This window comes from Fusarium musae, chromosome 9, assembly GCF_019915245.1.
Source record: "Fusarium musae strain F31 chromosome 9, whole genome shotgun sequence".
Lineage (NCBI taxonomy): Eukaryota > Fungi > Ascomycota > Sordariomycetes > Hypocreales > Nectriaceae > Fusarium > Fusarium musae.
Window position 1 is genome coordinate 387,576 of NC_058395.1, and position 16,754 is coordinate 404,329.

General features: G+C 47.7%; 5 protein-coding genes across 5 annotated transcripts; 3 read left to right on the top strand and 2 right to left on the bottom strand.

The window, feature by feature from the left end:
- Positions 1 to 2,172: 2,172 nt before the first annotated feature.
- On the top strand, positions 2,173 to 3,801 carry J7337_011383 (uncharacterized protein; the record flags this gene model as incomplete). Its single annotated transcript, XM_044828932.1, has 1 exon — positions 2,173 to 3,801. One exon carries the CDS (start codon positions 2,173 to 2,175, stop codon positions 3,799 to 3,801), a length of 1,629 nt encoding a protein of 542 aa, XP_044675607.1.
- A 5,059-nt stretch (positions 3,802 to 8,860) lies between these two features.
- On the bottom strand, positions 8,861 to 9,777 carry J7337_011384 (uncharacterized protein; the record flags this gene model as incomplete). The annotated part of the gene is made up of 2 exons (XM_044828933.1): positions 8,861 to 9,318; positions 9,369 to 9,777. The coding sequence occupies 2 exons, from the start codon at positions 9,775 to 9,777 to the stop codon at positions 8,861 to 8,863; spliced, it is 867 nt and encodes a 288-aa protein (XP_044675608.1).
- Positions 9,778 to 11,117: 1,340 nt separating this feature from the next.
- J7337_011385 (uncharacterized protein) lies at positions 11,118 to 12,695 on the bottom strand (the record flags this gene model as incomplete). The annotated part of the gene is made up of 1 exon (XM_044828934.1): positions 11,118 to 12,695. The coding sequence occupies one exon, from the start codon at positions 12,693 to 12,695 to the stop codon at positions 11,118 to 11,120; it is 1,578 nt and encodes a 525-aa protein (XP_044675609.1).
- Positions 12,696 to 14,342: 1,647 nt separating this feature from the next.
- Positions 14,343 to 15,629, top strand: J7337_011386 (uncharacterized protein; the record flags this gene model as incomplete). Its single annotated transcript, XM_044828935.1, has 1 exon — positions 14,343 to 15,629. The coding sequence occupies one exon, from the start codon at positions 14,343 to 14,345 to the stop codon at positions 15,627 to 15,629; it is 1,287 nt and encodes a 428-aa protein (XP_044675610.1).
- Positions 15,630 to 15,913: 284 nt separating this feature from the next.
- Positions 15,914 to 16,540, top strand: J7337_011387 (uncharacterized protein; the record flags this gene model as incomplete). Its single annotated transcript, XM_044828936.1, has 1 exon — positions 15,914 to 16,540. The coding sequence occupies one exon, from the start codon at positions 15,914 to 15,916 to the stop codon at positions 16,538 to 16,540; it is 627 nt and encodes a 208-aa protein (XP_044675611.1).
- Positions 16,541 to 16,754: the final 214 nt, after the last annotated feature.

The following is a 16,754-nucleotide window of genomic DNA, read 5'->3' on the forward strand; positions in this document are numbered from 1 at the left end:
CACCCAACCTTGGCATATCTTATCATGAGTGTAGGTAATTGAGTGCAATCATCACCGTCATGGTTGAGAAAGAGAACACAGACTACCGAAGTTAAAAATACCCGAGAAAAAACGATCTCAACGGTTCTAACCGGGAGAGTATTAGTCAAGGAGTTATGCACGTTGGCAAGAATAGAATCTCCCATGTCTGCACAGGAGCAGCCAATGAGATACGCGACGGACGGTCCGGAAATCATGATCAACAGCGAGCTAAAATCAGGCCAAGACTGTCCCCGCGATCGAGCTTATGGCCCTAAGCTTTTGGGGAACAGGGGTCCCCTGTTTAGGACTTGAACTGTAATTCGCGTGAGCTGGCGGGCCACGGCCACTATTGAAGCGACACGATGTTCTTGCATCGGATCCTCGGGCGGGGGTTGATGAAGCGAGTGATCTGATCAAGGTCTGGGAGGAAGAACAAGAGCAAGATCGGCAGAGCATAGCAAACATCCCTTGCATATCGTCAATTCCACCATCTTCTGATGCCTCTTCTCAAAAGAACAAGGCCCCCTCAGGCCCTCACCCTCCATCGGTTGTCGGAGACGGAACGGTCGGTCGATATTCCTTCCCCTCTTTAGGTGGACCACCAACACCCAATACCAAGAAAAATGTGGCTGCATGCTTTTCTCTGACTGGTGCCAACCCCTCGCAGCAATGACATGTTTCCTCTGTGGCTGCAGCTCTCGCTATATTTACCAACAGCTGCTATTCTGTTTCACCCTTGCGTGGCTGCTCTGTCTACCAATCAATGCACTCCTCGTATGCTGAAATGTCCCCCTTTTTCCCGGGGCCTCGTATTGAACAAGAATCGGGACTTTTCACACTTGGCGAGCTTGGCCCCAATTGATTTGAGATTCCGGATCTATGTACCTCCGCGCGCATACGCTGGGACTAGTTCAGCTCCGTTGGCAGGAGAAACACGGCAAGAAAATAAGTTCTAGATCGCGGCTCCGAGACCTGACAGGGATCCATGCTTGTCTCACCCAACCTCACCTCTTGATCGTGTTTATTTCCCCTTCCCCTGGTGAGTTGTCCGTGTGGTGAGACCCAACAATGCCCATCAACCTGCATTAGCCAGCCTTATGGTCAACTTCTTTTAGCCTTGATTGCTTTGCGCGGGGGAAATGGCCCCTACTTGAGCCTCTCCTCCAACGAGATGTTGCAGCTTCAACACCATCTGCAACCTGCAAGACCTCGTATTCCTGAATCGGTGTGTGATGCCTTCGACCTGCAGCCAGCGCATTCGCCCCGGGCGTGAAAGAAAAACGCCTTGTGTGCGTCACAGCTGCCATTACTAAATCGTTGCACTCACATGTATATGCGGTGCTACTATCTATGGGACCATCAAACCAGACCTTGGGTCCCATTCGGCTCGTCGCTCTCCGTTTCGTGATGGATTCAGCCGACCGTCGAATCACGGAGATTATCTAGCATGTCACTGGGGCCTGGTCTACCGTTCCAAGACACGCAGGTGGGACAGAATTAGAAATCGCGGCACAAATCAATAAATCTGGATCAATCACGGCACGGAACACTAGCCTCGATTGAGCTATCGCTATCAAATCTTGTCCGGTTTAGAGCCGGTTCTGCTTTCACTTTGCAAAAAGTAAGCATAATGTTGGGCCTGCTCCATGTCCCGTGCTGTCATGGTTTGTCCCCAGCCCAACCTTCTCGTGCCCCTGTCCTGCTGTGTCTGCCTTCCCTGTTCCTCGGGCGTGGTATATGCAACCCCCCTGGACCCGACCGACAGCTGGCATCCACAGTTGAGGCTGGCTTCTGGGATGTATGTCACACTGCGAGAGGAGGATTACGGTCTAAGAGAGAATTTAGCTTTGGAACTATTGCCTTGGAGCATCATGCTTCCCAAAGTAGCATGAGCTGACTTCCTATCTGGATGCTGGGATCATCTAGACCAAAGGATGGGCACCTAAGCATCAAGATCTCGTATTCACTCTGCAGTCAGACATCTCCTACTTAAACCTCATGATATCCTCGCCAAATCCGTTTCTGTCTCTTCACTCTCAAGTCAGAAAGGCACCGGTCTCTCAACTCGACTGACCTCCTCCTTCACTCGCTCCCCTTCTTTCGTTTCTACCCCAATCACTTTCGTTGCTGAAAGGCCTGCAGTTGCCTATCATGCATATCAAGTACCTCCTCATCAATCTTTTCGCCCTGGCCGTCTCGGTCAAGGCTCTCCCTGATGCCGACAACGACTTCGGTCTTGAGGCTCGGGATGACTCCGACGCTCTCGTCCAGCGCTGGGACTGTGGCCATGACGCCAAGGAAGTCTACGGCAAGTGTGTCTGCAACGACAAGCAGCTCACCTGGAACGGCAAGAAGTGTGTCTGCCCCAAGGACACCACCTGGCAGTATGGCAAGTGTGTGCCTAACAAGCCCTCTTGCCCCAAGCCTCAGGTTTACAACCCTCACTCCAAGAAGTGCGAGTGTCCCTCTGGCACTGAGTGGAAGTACGGAAAGTGCATTCCCAAGTGCCCTCATGGTCAGTCCTATGACAAGGACCAAGACAAGTGCGTCTGCCCCAAGGGCACTGAGTACAAGTACGGCAAATGCATTCCCAAGTGTCCTGAGGGTCAGTCCTATAACCAGCACAAGGACAAGTGCGAATGCCCTGCTGGCACATCTTGGAAGTACGGCAAATGCGTGAAGGACTGCCCCAAGGGACAATCCTACAACTGGAAGACCAAGCAGTGCGAGTGCCCCGAGGGAACATCCTGGAAGTACGGAAAGTGCATCAAGGACTGCCCCAAGGGACAGTACTTCAACCAGCACAAGGACAAGTGCGAATGCAACAAGGGCACTGAGTGGAAGTATGGCCAGTGCGTGCCCGTCTGCCCCAAGGGACAGGAGTACAACAAGTGGTCTCACAAGTGCGAATGCCCCAAGGGAACCTCTTGGAAGTACGGAAAGTGCATCAAGGACTGCCCCAAGGGTCAGAGCTACAACCCTCACTCCAACCAGTGTGAGTGCCCCAAGGGAACTGAGTGGAAGTACGGCAAGTGTATTCCCAAGTGCTCAAACGGTCAGTACTTCGACAAGGAGAAGTGGAAGTGCGTCTGCCCCAAGGGAAAGATCTTTGAGTACGGCAAGTGTGTCTGCCCCGAGAACCAGGTCGAGAAGTACGGCAAGTGTGTCTGCAAGGACGGTTTCAAGTTTGAGTACGGAAAGTGTGTTCCCGAGTGTCCCAAGGGCCAGACCTTCAACAAGCACACCAAGAAGTGCGAGTGCCCCTCCGGCAAGGTTCTGAAGTACGGAAAGTGTGTCTGCCCCGACAACCAGGTTGAGAAGTACGGCAAGTGTGTCTGCAAGGACGGCTTCAAGTTCGAGTACGGAAAGTGTATTCCCCAGTGCCCTCAAGGCCAGACATACGAGCACGGAAAGTGTGTCTGCCCCGCCGGCAAGGTCTACAACAAGTGGCACAAGAAGTGTGAGTGCCCCGAGGGCAAGGTCGAGGCCTACGGCAAGTGTGTCTGCCCCAAGGGGCAGATCGAGCAGTACGGCAAGTGCTCGTGCCCCAAGGGCCAGTACTACGACCGCTGGAGCAAGTCCTGCAAGTGCCCCAAGGACCTGAGCTGGGACGGACACAAGTGCGCCTACGACTGCGGCAAGGACGCCGAGTACAAGTACGGCGGCTGCGTCTGCAAGAAGCACGACCAGGTCTTTGACAAGAAGTCCAAGACTTGCAGCTGCAAGCAGGGCTGGTACTGGGACCAGCACAAGGGCGCCTGCAAAAAGGGCGGCTACTAAAAGGTGTTGAACCCGGGGAGAGATTGAGGGGGATTGTTGCTTGGAGGACAGCCTGGAAGAGGCTCTGATGATCTTATGAGATTGGCTTTGGCTTTGGCTTTGGCTTGGACATAGCACGTTTACTTCGCTGGACATCTTCTTTACACTCCTTATATACTTTACTTCATAGTGGATAATACTTAAATCAAGGACATTGAGTATCACATCTTTTGCCTTTGCCTCAATGACTTTACTCTTTTCACCATGGCCGACTTGAAGTTTGGTGACTCAGTCAATGAAATGGCGCTCAGCTTAAACCACACGCAGTTGGACTTTAGTCTCATAGAAGCTGGCCCCTGAGGCTGACCCACCGTGCGAGACAGGTAATCGCGTCTGTATATATCATTCATTGTTTATTGCCTTTCTGTCACTCTGGCTAGGGGAGGAAAGAAAGCTTAGGACCTTGACCCTGAGTGATAAAAATATTAGGTAAACTTAGCTTAAGCTTAGGGTGCTCTCTACCAAGTTTATTTTAATATCTTATATATTAAGGTTAAGTGTTTTCTTGCCTTGTGAGGCCCGCGAATTCCTTGGTCTATGATTTGGCACTGTTGGTTCTGCCTCGCCACGCAATCATGCATGAAACTGCAGGGGCTGAGTTTGTGTCACAGGAAATGGTTGGATAGCAATGGAACTTATATGGTTGCCTCGTTCTGCCTCACGGCTGAAATTCGCAAGCATCGGAAGCGGGGTTAGCAATTCTTGTTCCTTTTTCAATCTCAGATCTACGCACACAGCTCGAATCTCTCGAATCGTGACACGTCTTTTGCCTCTTTTCTACCTAACTTTACTTCACCCTTGTCGCAGAATCTCTCTGCACACATTGGCTTTGCGACATGTCCGATCCGCTTTCTGTGGCGGGGAGCGCGGTCGGCATCATTTCGCTGGGCATACAGGTCTGTCAAGGCCTGATATCTTACATTCAATCCTTCAAAGGACAAGATCAAGAGATACAGGATAGTCTCAACGACGTTCAAACTATCATAACAATCCTATACTCGTTGAAGGGTATTTTGCCAAAGGTCGACAAATGCTCAGCTGAAACACCAGCCCTTCGCCGGTGCTTGGCCGAGAGTGAAGCAAAGCTTCGTGAATTCCAGCAATTCTCGCTCAAGCTCTGTGGTGCGGAAAGTACAGATCATGATGTGTTGAGAAAGATGGATAGTGCCAGACGTGCGCTATTATATCCGTTGCGGGAAGGAAAACTGAAATCACTTTGCCAATCATTGAAGGGATTGCTTCAGAATTTGAGTCTCGGTCTGGATTTAACCTCATTGTATGTACCTAACCCTTCCCCTGCTGAAGTATTATACTAAGCAAACGCTTAGGGACATTGTAGCCGGAATCCATACTAATGTTGAGGATCTTGGAAATGCTTTTAATGACCAATGCGCAAATGTGGCCAAGATCTCTGATCAACTTCAACTCCTAGACAACAGCATGGAATCCTGCTATAAGGATTTGAAGACTGAAATATCTCAGGCTCAACTGTTTGCGCAAGATTTGCGACAAGAGATTGGTGGACAGCTGACGCTGATCAAGACTGACGTTGGTTCTCTTTTGTCCATCAATCGACGCCAGCAAGAAGACATAAATGAATGTTTTATGAAAGCTTTGGACGAGCTTAAACAACAAAAGAACTTTGAGAATGAGTTGATACGAACAACGCTGGTCAGCCATATCACAGAGTCTTCTTATTACAACGCTAACAGAATTCCGTTAAAGGGTATGGATAACATGTCTATTCAGAGCACCAGTTCGAGACAAGCCACCACTCTTGTAAGAACAAGAAATTCCAAGCAGTTCTCAAAGAACCCCCTTGGCTGTACCTGCGAGCGACAGCATAAATCTTCGGCATTGTACTATCGATTTTGGCATGCTACGTTCGAGTATAAACAACATAGTCCTGGTCAACATGCACGTAGCTGCAGATATTTCGGAATTGATCAGCCGACGCAAAGAACGGCCAGGGCGCAGCTTCCTTTCAAGCTCTGGTCTCTATCTTCAAGAATATTTCTCACATGTATCGAGTATTCTCTCGGGACAGCAACTTCTGGGATGTCTATTCGATATAGAAGCATTGTCCCAAAACGTCAGAGTCCAGTTTATCATGTGTTGGATGAGCTCTTCGATCGTATAGCAATACCATCAACACGCGTCACGGCAAGCGAAATCCCATCAAGGTTTGCAGAAGCGGAGCGTGCCATACTCTCTCTTTATAGAGACAGGGAGTCCTCTCCATATGATAGAGATGAATATGGAAATAGTCACGCTCGGGTCAGTTGCGTGGAACATCCCTAGTCAGCGACATAATCTGACCAATTCACAGCTAGCTTTTGGGTTAACAGTCAAAGCGATCGAACTTCACAAGATCACTTTAGACAGAAGTATCGCTCAATTGACTATTGAATCAATCTCCATATCGGCGAAAAGACTGCTCGAAACACTTGTTAGTGCTGCTGTTGATGAAAATGGAAAAATGTCAGTGAAGAGCCCTCAAGTTTCTAAATATGAAACAGACAAGCTGATATCTTTGTTATACGATAGAGAATTTTACACTTCATTTCTTCCATTGCTTTCGCTAGATGAGTGTAGAAGTCTAGCTCAGTTTTGTCTAACAATATTTCGTATGGATTTGCAGTACCTCGCCCTACATTTGGACGGGTTTCGGCCTAGAGACGTATGGCCTTTGATAGATGGCAGTGAGTGTTGTAAGTCTTTCGTACGCGAATAATGTGCTTCTCTAAGTCAATTATTCAATTATAGTTTACGAACTTCACCCACTTCAGCAGGCAATATATCAAGAATCTATCAGCATGCTTGAAATAGCTCTCTCAAAGTCCCCAGTGTGGATACCAGAGAGATTATTCGGGTTACTTATCGTCAGACTCTGTATATATTGGCCGGAGGGCCTAAGAAAGATTCTGGACACCAAAGCCGTTCACTGTCTGGATGAAAGTGATCTCGAAGTTGCTGTTGATGAGGATTGCATCGAATCCGTGGATCTAATGTTGAGGGCTGGATGCCCGGTCAGCTATGAAGATGAAACAGAATCGATCTTTGACACAGCTTCCGAGCGATGCATGGATATCATTGCTTCGAACTTAGCCAGAAGAAGATCCGATCTACTTTCTCTAGCGCAACAGCATCAGGTTGTTTCCCAAGATCTGGTATTTACTTCTGATAACCCAGATGACCAGGCAAGCTACCTTTGTTCATGCCTTGATAAGTCTGGCATCAGCATTCCCTTGGCACTCAGAGTCCCATCCTCCTATTCAACGATCTACCACGTCCGCGGAATTTCAATTTATCAATACCCTATTCTTTTCAGACATGGTTTTACCCACTTATCGCGGCACAACATCTTTGGACTCTTGCCAACTATGATGCGGCATCATTTCTTTGATTCCAATCGGCTTATCAACGATTACGGGAAAGATATATTGGAACTTATAGATTGGCTACAAAGCCAAAACATATTGGATCAGACACCAACAGATCCTGTTAATCTCGGACTTAACATCCAGGCTACTAGTTGGCATTATCTGTCGAGATGTTGCGAGGATATATGGCCAGGGCGAGAATTCTTTATTGGGAAGGCAAAGGACGCCCTCGGGGTTCCGGTACTTGACAACTGCCGATGCTGGTGTGCCCCCTTGAGTAGGGGATGTACGCCACTAACGACAGCTTTGAAGTCATACGTCAAAGAATTAGATGAGCCAAGCTCACCTATTTTATGCGATTTATTCCACACAGCCATTCGAGATACCAAGTCCAGTGGTTGGCACGTAAGAGGCCGGTGTAAGGAAGTTATCCGATTTTTAACTTTCGAGGCTCTAGAAATGACACATACTTGTTGTGAAGTAAGTGTAACTGCGCGATTAGTTGCGGTGATGTTATTCGCTGACCCCGAGTATAGTGGGCTGTCGTCGACAGGCCAGATATATCATCAGAGAAATTTGATGTGCTCATGAATTGTGACCAAGAAAGGTGGCAGAAGATCAGAAGCGATAAGCGAGAACAAGAGAACGCCGCCCTTTTGGAAACCTTAATGGAAGAGTTCATAGCGTACATGATCGGAATGGAATCATCTCCAACGTCTCTGGAAATATTTGTCAATGGTTATTGGCGGCAGCGCATGTCGGAAATCTACGCTGTTGACTCCAACGAGATCACAGACATAAGGAATTGCTTGATCGGCACCAAGACCTGTAAGTGCAGCTGTTCAAGGATTCTAACTCCAACATCAACAGTTGCTAACTTCCTAGAAAGATGTGCTACCAGACAGGGTTAAGCCTTTGCTTCATAAGGGCTTCAAACTGAATGAGTCTTTTGAAATGCCTTTTTGCTTGTGGTGTCGTAGATCAGGAAATGAGATTGATAAAAGATATTGACTTAGGAGACGCATTTTATTTGTATTATTTTTCTCTAGCAAAGAATCAAGAGACTATGTTCTTAAACTTTGACAACTCGGAATACCTTACTACTTCTTATGATCGTGACCAGTAAACTATTGCTTCTTATAAAAAGAGGTTTACTGTGAATAGTTCGAACAACAGGCGATCCTCTGTTTATGACAAAAGTAAACATTAACTAAACTCCACAAGTGGTAGAAAGGCTATGAGACAACTTGAGGGCTAGGAAATCCTAAGAAGAACGAATGTTATTTCAGTGGGAATCGATAGGAAAGACTAAAACCTGCTGTTTCCCATAAAGCAAAATAGAAAGGATGCACTTCAGGCCAAATTGCGGAAGCGATCGTGTATTGTACGAATTATCATTATGTCTTGTTGCCTGTTGGGCCGTCTATGTTAAAGTCATTTTAATCTACCAGTAACTGCTTGCACCGAAATGCATTGAATATCTTGAATCCAGCGGTCGATATAATTTGCCAGATACCACGAGCAGAAAAGCTCTGGTAGCCATAGAGGCTTGTCGTCAAACGATACCAAGAACGGTCTCAACTTAATCGACAATCAACAGAAAAGGGTCTTGAGAATCGAAAACCAGTTCACACTCTTTAAGAGCAGTGGACGGCACCGTCACTGTGAGTGTGGCACTCCTTAGGAGCCTCCTTGGTAGCACTAGGCTTAGCAGACTCGGCCTTAGTAGGAGTCTCCTTCTCCTCAGCCTCACCAGTGCATCCCTCACCAGGCGCAGCAACGTCGTAGGCGTAAACGTCAATGGCGAAGTACTGAAGAGCATCACTGTCGATGACGCTCTTGGAAGGGTCAGTCTTAGCGAGTTCGAGGGCTTCAGCGTAGTCCTCGGCGAAGTGGTCGACGATACCCTCGCTGATGGTGGGGACGTGGAGGACGCGGTGGAGGAGATCAGTGGCCCAGAAGGTGTTGAGCTTGGATTGGGCGACGGTGTAGCCGAGACCGCAGACGGAGTCGAGGCTGCGGCGGATCTCAAAGGAGCGAGGGCAGATGACGGTCTCGGTCGTGGCGTTGTCACCTCGCCAGTGGCCAGCCCATTCTACAATCGTCAGTTCACATACTCATATTTAGGCCATGGCAACAACTTACGGTCCTGGGTAGCGCAGTTCTTGTCAGGGTCATCGCAACGGAACAGCATACCAGCCTTGTTGGCGTTGATGACACGATCATACCAACCAATAGGCGTAGCAGTAGATCCATTGCCAAAGTACTTCTGCTTAAACTCAGACTCATTTCCCCATCGGAGGAGATGATCCTTTGCGTGCTGAGCTAGCTGGACAGTCTCATCCAGAGCATTGGCCAGCTGGCGACGGAGTGTCGCGTTGCAGGACTGGTGGATGGGATAATCCTTGGTCCAACCCTCAGACCAGTCGTACACGCTGTTGGTAGCGGTGGCCCGGGCAGCAGACTTTGTGGTGCTGGTCTCTGCGCGGCCGAAGATGGGAGTGGCGGTTGCTGCTCCGAGGAGGAGGGCAACGGCGGTGGTCTTGAACATCATCTTGACGGTTGTTTGGGGATGGAGAGAAGTAGCTCTGGGATTGGCGGATGAGATGAGGCTGAGAGGCTGAGGAGACAAGTGTTATGCAGGAGGTATTGGATGGTATTTATACAGCTCTTTTGCGGTCCATCGTAGCATCCAGGTTCCCAGATTCTGGGTTGAACCAGCCACTAACTGCTGAAAATCCTTCAGATCCTTGTCTCGGTGTCTATCGTGGGGGCTCATACAAGGTTTGACGGTTGAACCGGCCGATGCATTAGCAAACAGAGGCCGTCAAGAGATTTTGCAGTGGCGTCATATGCAAACAACCAGCAAATCAGAATCTATCAGAGTTACTGCTAGTCTCGGTGTTTTCTGTCTTGACATGTCTATCAGGGTTCTTGTTCCCACTGCGCGGTAACTATCAAGGTATCTTGGCACTAAGAGTCTGTGGATCGGGACCCAACGTTTATTCTCGATTAAGGTAAATAATATGCTTAACCCGCTGCTGCAACCTTGTTGGTCAGCTATGCTTAAATCTCTGCGCTCCTGGCCCCAACGGATTATTCGATACTTGACCTAATGGCGCGTGATCGGTGAGATCGTTTGCATGCATGGTGAGGCATTTTACTGAGGCCCGGCTCACGTTCCCCGACGAGTTCCTGCATGGCTTGATATTATTTGTGATTCTATATGCTGCTGCCAGTTTATTGACAAGTTTGGGTCAGCTAGACTCGACTGGTAGTCAGCTTCGTGGTTGGGGGCCCACTATTGGCCAAACCTTGAGGCTTCAGACCTCCAAAAAGGTCCTCATCAAGGCTGGGTTCGGAGTTGAGACGAAAAACTAGATGGAGTATTGGACGGTTTGGGATAAGCGAGCCTCATATAGGGTAAAAATTGCATCTCCGGGTGAATGAAAGATACTTGGCCGACAACTTAAGGGTTGTAAATCATGGTTACCGCACCTGTAGGAGCAGGAAAACATGAGAGCTTGGGCTAGATTTACCTAAAGATTTTCATCACTTAGGATCAAGGTCCCGAGTTTTCTTGCCTTCCCTAGCCGCATTACAGTTTGTAGTTAAGGAAACATACAATGATTCTTACATGAATGTTAGCTATCTACTTCTCATATCGAACTCATCCGATTGAGAAACCGTGCACGGCTTAGTTGGGCTTACACAGAGAATCAGCTGGCTGTCTTATCACTTGAAGTCAATCGAGCCATTGGCCAAACATAACTATTACAAAGTCGAACTCAGTACCCATATTTCACGATAGCCTCTTATGTGTCCTGAAATATCCTCTTTCTCTTTGTAAAACTGATTGATTAAAATTGCATGCCATCCCAACTTCACACCCCGCTACGCCTTCTCCAGATCACTAGGCCTCGCCCATAACCCCTCCGGCTCAGCACCCTTCGCAACCCTCAACAACTTCCTCTTCTCCCTCTGCTCATTATACGTATCCAACCACTCCTTCGAATGCCCAACCAACGGTTCAATCTCATCACTAACAAGACTGGAATTCGCCCAGTCCAGTAAATCCCTCACATACTCAATCTCTTCACCATCTCCCGCCAAACTATGAAACTTCCTCCCACGGCCCTTGCTAGCAACACGATGGTCATATTCCTGTCGCAGAGACTGAATATCAGGTAGAGATGTTTTTCTAGTGAGTACACGAGCGAGAACTTGTGCTTGGAAGTCGAACAGAGAGAAAGTTGCGGTGTAGTATGGTACGCCGATGAATGAGAGGGTTGGATCTTCGGTGTAGAATATGTCTTTGTGGAGGTTATGCACCATGTTTCCCTCGGAGGTTATGAGAATATCTCGTGTTGCGTTGTCAGCAGATACATCATCGCGATGATACTGTGCCAGGAAGGGATATGATGTTAGATAGCCGGTTGCCAAAACAACAGCATCAACATCATCGAGAACATTTCCATCACTCAAGACAACTCGACTCTCCACTCCTCCAGCTTTATCCTTCTCCAACACAAACTTCTCAATCTCTCCAACGTGCTCCACGCTCCCAGGAAACATCGAAGGCGGTAGATCAAAGTCTCCACCTCTAGTACTCTGAATAACCCTCTTGGCGGTCTCACTAGTCTCACGGCAAACATCATACGCCGACGCACCCCCGCCAACGACTAAAACCGTCTTTCCTTCAAACTGCTCCGGACGACGATACTGTTTCGTGTGGATGACATCATCGCCAAAGTGAGCTTTCCATTCAGTAAGACCAGGGGTATCCGGGATGCGAGGTAGGTTATAATGGCCCGTCGCTACCACGACAGCATCAAATTCCCAATTGCGTTCAATTATCTTGGGTTCGCCATCGCCTTTTAGGAGGGTTATCGTTCGGATATCCCAGTGGGCTTCATCGTCGCTCTTCTTGACGTCTTCAACACGCGTGTGAAAAACCGTTGCGTCGTCGACGCCGAATTCCTTGCTAAGACCCTGGAGGTAACTCTGGATGCTTTCATGGCCAGTGATATCCTCAGTTCCTTTTGGCCAAGGACCAAGATTGCTGTAGAGCAGACTTGTAGGGACGTTATTCCTCAGACCGAAATAAGCGGGGCCGGGAGGAGAGAAGGCGACGTCGAGATCGTCCTTGTCTTTAGTCTCGAGGGGATGAGCAGTGCTTCCATCTTTGGTGCGGCTTGATGAGAATTGTCCTGGGAGTGAAGTCACATAGTCGCCGGCAGAAGGTTTCTCGCTGGGGTAGTCTGTGGTCGCTGCTCTGGGGTCGTAGTGCCATACTCCGGATGTGACGCCGGATCGCTCGAACACAGTGACATCGGCGCCTTCTTTGAGGAGATATGCTGCTGCGCAGATTCCACTGACACCGGCGCCGATTACAGCTACTTTGATGTCGGGGCCGAATTTGGTGGGCTCTTCGGGAGAAGGGGATCGATCACCGTGGAGGAAAGGACTCATGGTTAAGGTATGGCTGAGGCTACCACTATAGAAAGGCAGGCGGCTAGTAATAGTAACTATATTTTTGGTAGTTTGTAACGTTTTAAATCAGTCGTTTGGGTTCCAGCGCTGAATATAAAACCGCTCAAGACCACTTCATCAACACGGTTTCATCCGGAACATCCATTAAGTGTTACCACTGTCGCAACATCCTGTCTGTTTTCTACTTTCTTATCTCCGTTTCAACGGTAAACCTAATACTATCGCTCTATTGTGTGCGTTTCCCGGCCGTTGACAGGTCGATAAGACCCCAGTATGGAACCGTTGAGCACGCCATATCACGAATTATGTCACAAAGGGTATAGCCCAGGACTGTAACGTTTGACGTCAATCTCGAAGTTTATTGTGCAATAGTCTACTATCGATAGCTTAGTAATTCTAGATTGATTGATAAGGGTTGGTATTAGTGTTGAGGCTCAAGGTTAAGAATTGTATACATTTCGTCCTCTATACGTATAGCTCCGACAACCACCGAATTCAAGCTTTTTATAGCTTGGTGGGAGTATCATTGAATATATGAAACAAAGCTACATATTTATCCTTCGTTCAGTTCCGCGCCAGCTTAGAGTTCAACTCCCGAAGCCCAGCACGAATCCATGTAACAAAGATGACGGAAGTTAAGGCACAGGACTCCAGGGTCAAGATACCCACTATGATCCTTGGAGGGATCTTTTCCCTTTTGGCTTTTTGGTATTTTGGTCACATTATACCCCTTCAATATCAGAAACCCAACGAGTCTAGCCTCTGCTGAAGCAACTTCAGGTCACCTCCATTAGTCAGCTTCGGACAACTTCCCAAATCCCGAACGATATTCATGGGCATCTGATAATTCCTCTCGGTCCAATAAAATATCCTAAGTCACTATAATCGATCGCCGTGCCGCAAAGGATTCGCGGAGCCGAGTTTCAGTCATCACAAGCGCACGTAATGAACGCAACTTCGGGATACCTTTTCCGCCTTATGTCCTCTCTGAACCCCAGACTATACCTTCTCTTGCTATCATAGCCAATAATGGTACAATATTTGTATCATCAGATTGCACAGTTGTTATATCTATCCTTACCTAGCATTCTAGGTTCTCTCTACTAGAATAAGCTCTTAGCTATAAGCCTTAACTATAAATAACATTTCTAGCTTATAACTTAAATATTAATATTATAATAATTAACTAATAGTTATAATATAAAGCTAATATATATATTAGTATTATTAGAAATAAAAGTTAAAAGAAGGTTTAGGGAAATCAAAAGGTAGTAGTGGTATTAAGTCTATAAGTCAGTTATAAGGTTAGAAAATACACTTCAGGTTTAACATACTGGTCTTGCCTAGCATTCGACGTCAGCTTACCTAAATCTGTAACTCCACCTATAGGATACAGTATCAGCTTATATGCATCGCTAACTCCAATCCTTCGTATATCGCATGCCCAATACCAATCACGATGCTTTTACTCAACCTAAACGAGTCAAGTCTTGGTTTTCAGTTGACGATCTAACCTCAAATTCGGACCTCGGCAAAAAGTCTAGCTGTTTCCACGTCCCCCTCATTTATCATGAAGATCGCCCTGAAGAAACTAGGGAAGACCAATTCCTCTCCTTCTCATCCACAATGGCTTCCAAATCTTCTACAGTCGGTCCAAAGGCCTTGGTCTTATCAGCCCTCACTATAGGTCTTGGTGTTTTTCTCGCCCGCCCTATTAATCGCGTCACAACGGTTCTCGGCTTCTTCCGCACTCCGTCGTCTACTATCGTCTCGGATGCAGATTTTATAACCATTGGCGATACAACTGTCTGCGAGGACGTGCATCTTCACTCTGGGTTGCTGTATACAGCGTGTGAAGACTCGTACGCACCAAGGTTCTCGTGGTTTCCCGGTCTGGGCGTTCTGCACGATCCCCTCACGGCTAGCAAGTCGCGTGGGTCTATCCACGTCATAGACCCCAAGACGTTCAAGTCGAAGAGACTAGAGTTTGAGGGCTTTAAGGGACCGTTTATTACGCATGGTATTGATGTTATTGCTGATCCTAAGGATAAGGATAGTGTTTATATTTTTGCTGTTAATCATGTTCCGAATCCTGAGTACCTCCAGCATGTCGTTGATGGGAAGAAGGATGCATTTGGCGGAAACAAAGCTGCTTCCCAGATTGAGATCTTCCATCATCGCATTGGATCTTCAACAGTCAAGTATGTCCGTTCGATCAGCCATGCTCTGATCCAGACTCCAAACGACATTGTTGCCCTGTCCCCGACAAGCTTCTATGTCACCAACGATCATCATTATCGTGAAGGTCTCATGCGACAGGTTGAGGATATGTACTATGGCGCGAAATGGTCCAACACAATCTATGTTGAGATCACAGATACCGACTCCGAGGACTCAGCAGCCGGATTCAATGCTTCAGTCGCTCTGACAGGCCTCCATAACAACAACGGTCTCGGCCACGGAAGAACTCCCAACGAAATCGCCATCGGCAGTGCAGCCAGCGGAGACATCCACATAACCACCGTCAAACCCGACCATACCATCCAAGTCCTCGAAACAATCCCCTTCGACACAGCCGTCGACAACCCCTTCTACTACAGCGATCCATTTGCCAGTGGAGACAATGACAGCAGCGGTTATATATCTGCTGGTCTTTCAAAGGCCTGTGAGCTAGCAAACAACATTGGCATCGAGACTGCCACTGAACCAGTAATGGTATGGCTTGCTCAGCGAAAGAATGGAAAGTGGGAGAATAAGCTTCTTTTTGAGGACGATGGAAAGAGGGTAAGATCTGCGGCTACAGCTGTGTTGATTGGAATTGATCCAAAGCTTGAGGGGGGTAAGAAGAAGGGTTGGTTATTTGTCACCGGGTTCTATTCACAGCATATCGTTGCTGTCAAGGTCGATCTATGATGGCGTGCATATTGTGGTGGCGATGTGAGATGACTTAGTAGAAATAAGTGGGCGAGCTTTGATAAATCAAACACCTTCTGAAGGAAGTATTTGGTCTAAGACCGGACAATCGTCGCGCGTTACGGGAACTTACCAAAGGCCGGCATATATTCGCAAGCGTCATGGCCAAAGGCACATTACGTCATCCATAAACCAGTATAGTAGATATAAATCCAAAGGCCTAAAAGATGACCCTACCAGTTCTAATATTATAAACTATCATTTGATCGAAAATTTCCAGAAACATGTCGACGGCTGAAATCATCTCTATCTCCACTGCCTTGATGGCGTCAGGTGGTATCGCAACCCTGACATTCTTCGACGTCCCCGAGCTCCAATCTCAACCTGCCTCTCGGTCTCTACCTTGTATCCGATGGCTGTTCAGTCGCGGGTCACACGTCTTCCCATCAGCTTCACTTCTCTCAACCATTGGCTTTATATACTCTGCATCTTCTCGCAATTCCCTAAGCACCGGTCCTCTCTACGCTCTCTCAACCAACACTCTCAAAGCCAATACATTCTTGACGGCTGCGGCTCTAGCATTTAGCATCGCGCCCTTTACTCAACTCATGATTCCGACAAACTTTGCGCTTATTGAGGAGAATAATAAACTCGGTGGAACGAGAAGTAAGAAGGCTGCTGAGCAAGACATGTCACTGGATAGAAGTGCTTGGGAGTCAGTCAAGGGAACTGGTGAAGGTTTTGAGTTTACAGATCTCAGTGGTCCCCAGGAGCAGACTGAAAGGGATTCCACAGCAGAGGAAGATGAGAAGGTTCGCAGTTTGTTGGAGAGGTTTCGATGGCTGAATCTCGTGAGGGCTGTTCTTATTGGCGCTGGAGGAATCGTTGGTCTCTATGCTGCTATCAGCTAATGACTAGAAAACCGAATTGTATGCTAGCGTTCTCATTGTGTCTTGGTTATCTCAGCTTGCGGAGTATTTCGTGCTATCACATGTGCACGGTCGAGACGTTAAAAACTTATAAAATCAAGATCAAGACTCTCGAACTACCAAGACCTCGTTACCTGGCGTCCTTGAATGACAAAACCTAAAGTTACATCGCCAAAACCATGCTCAAAACTTGCAC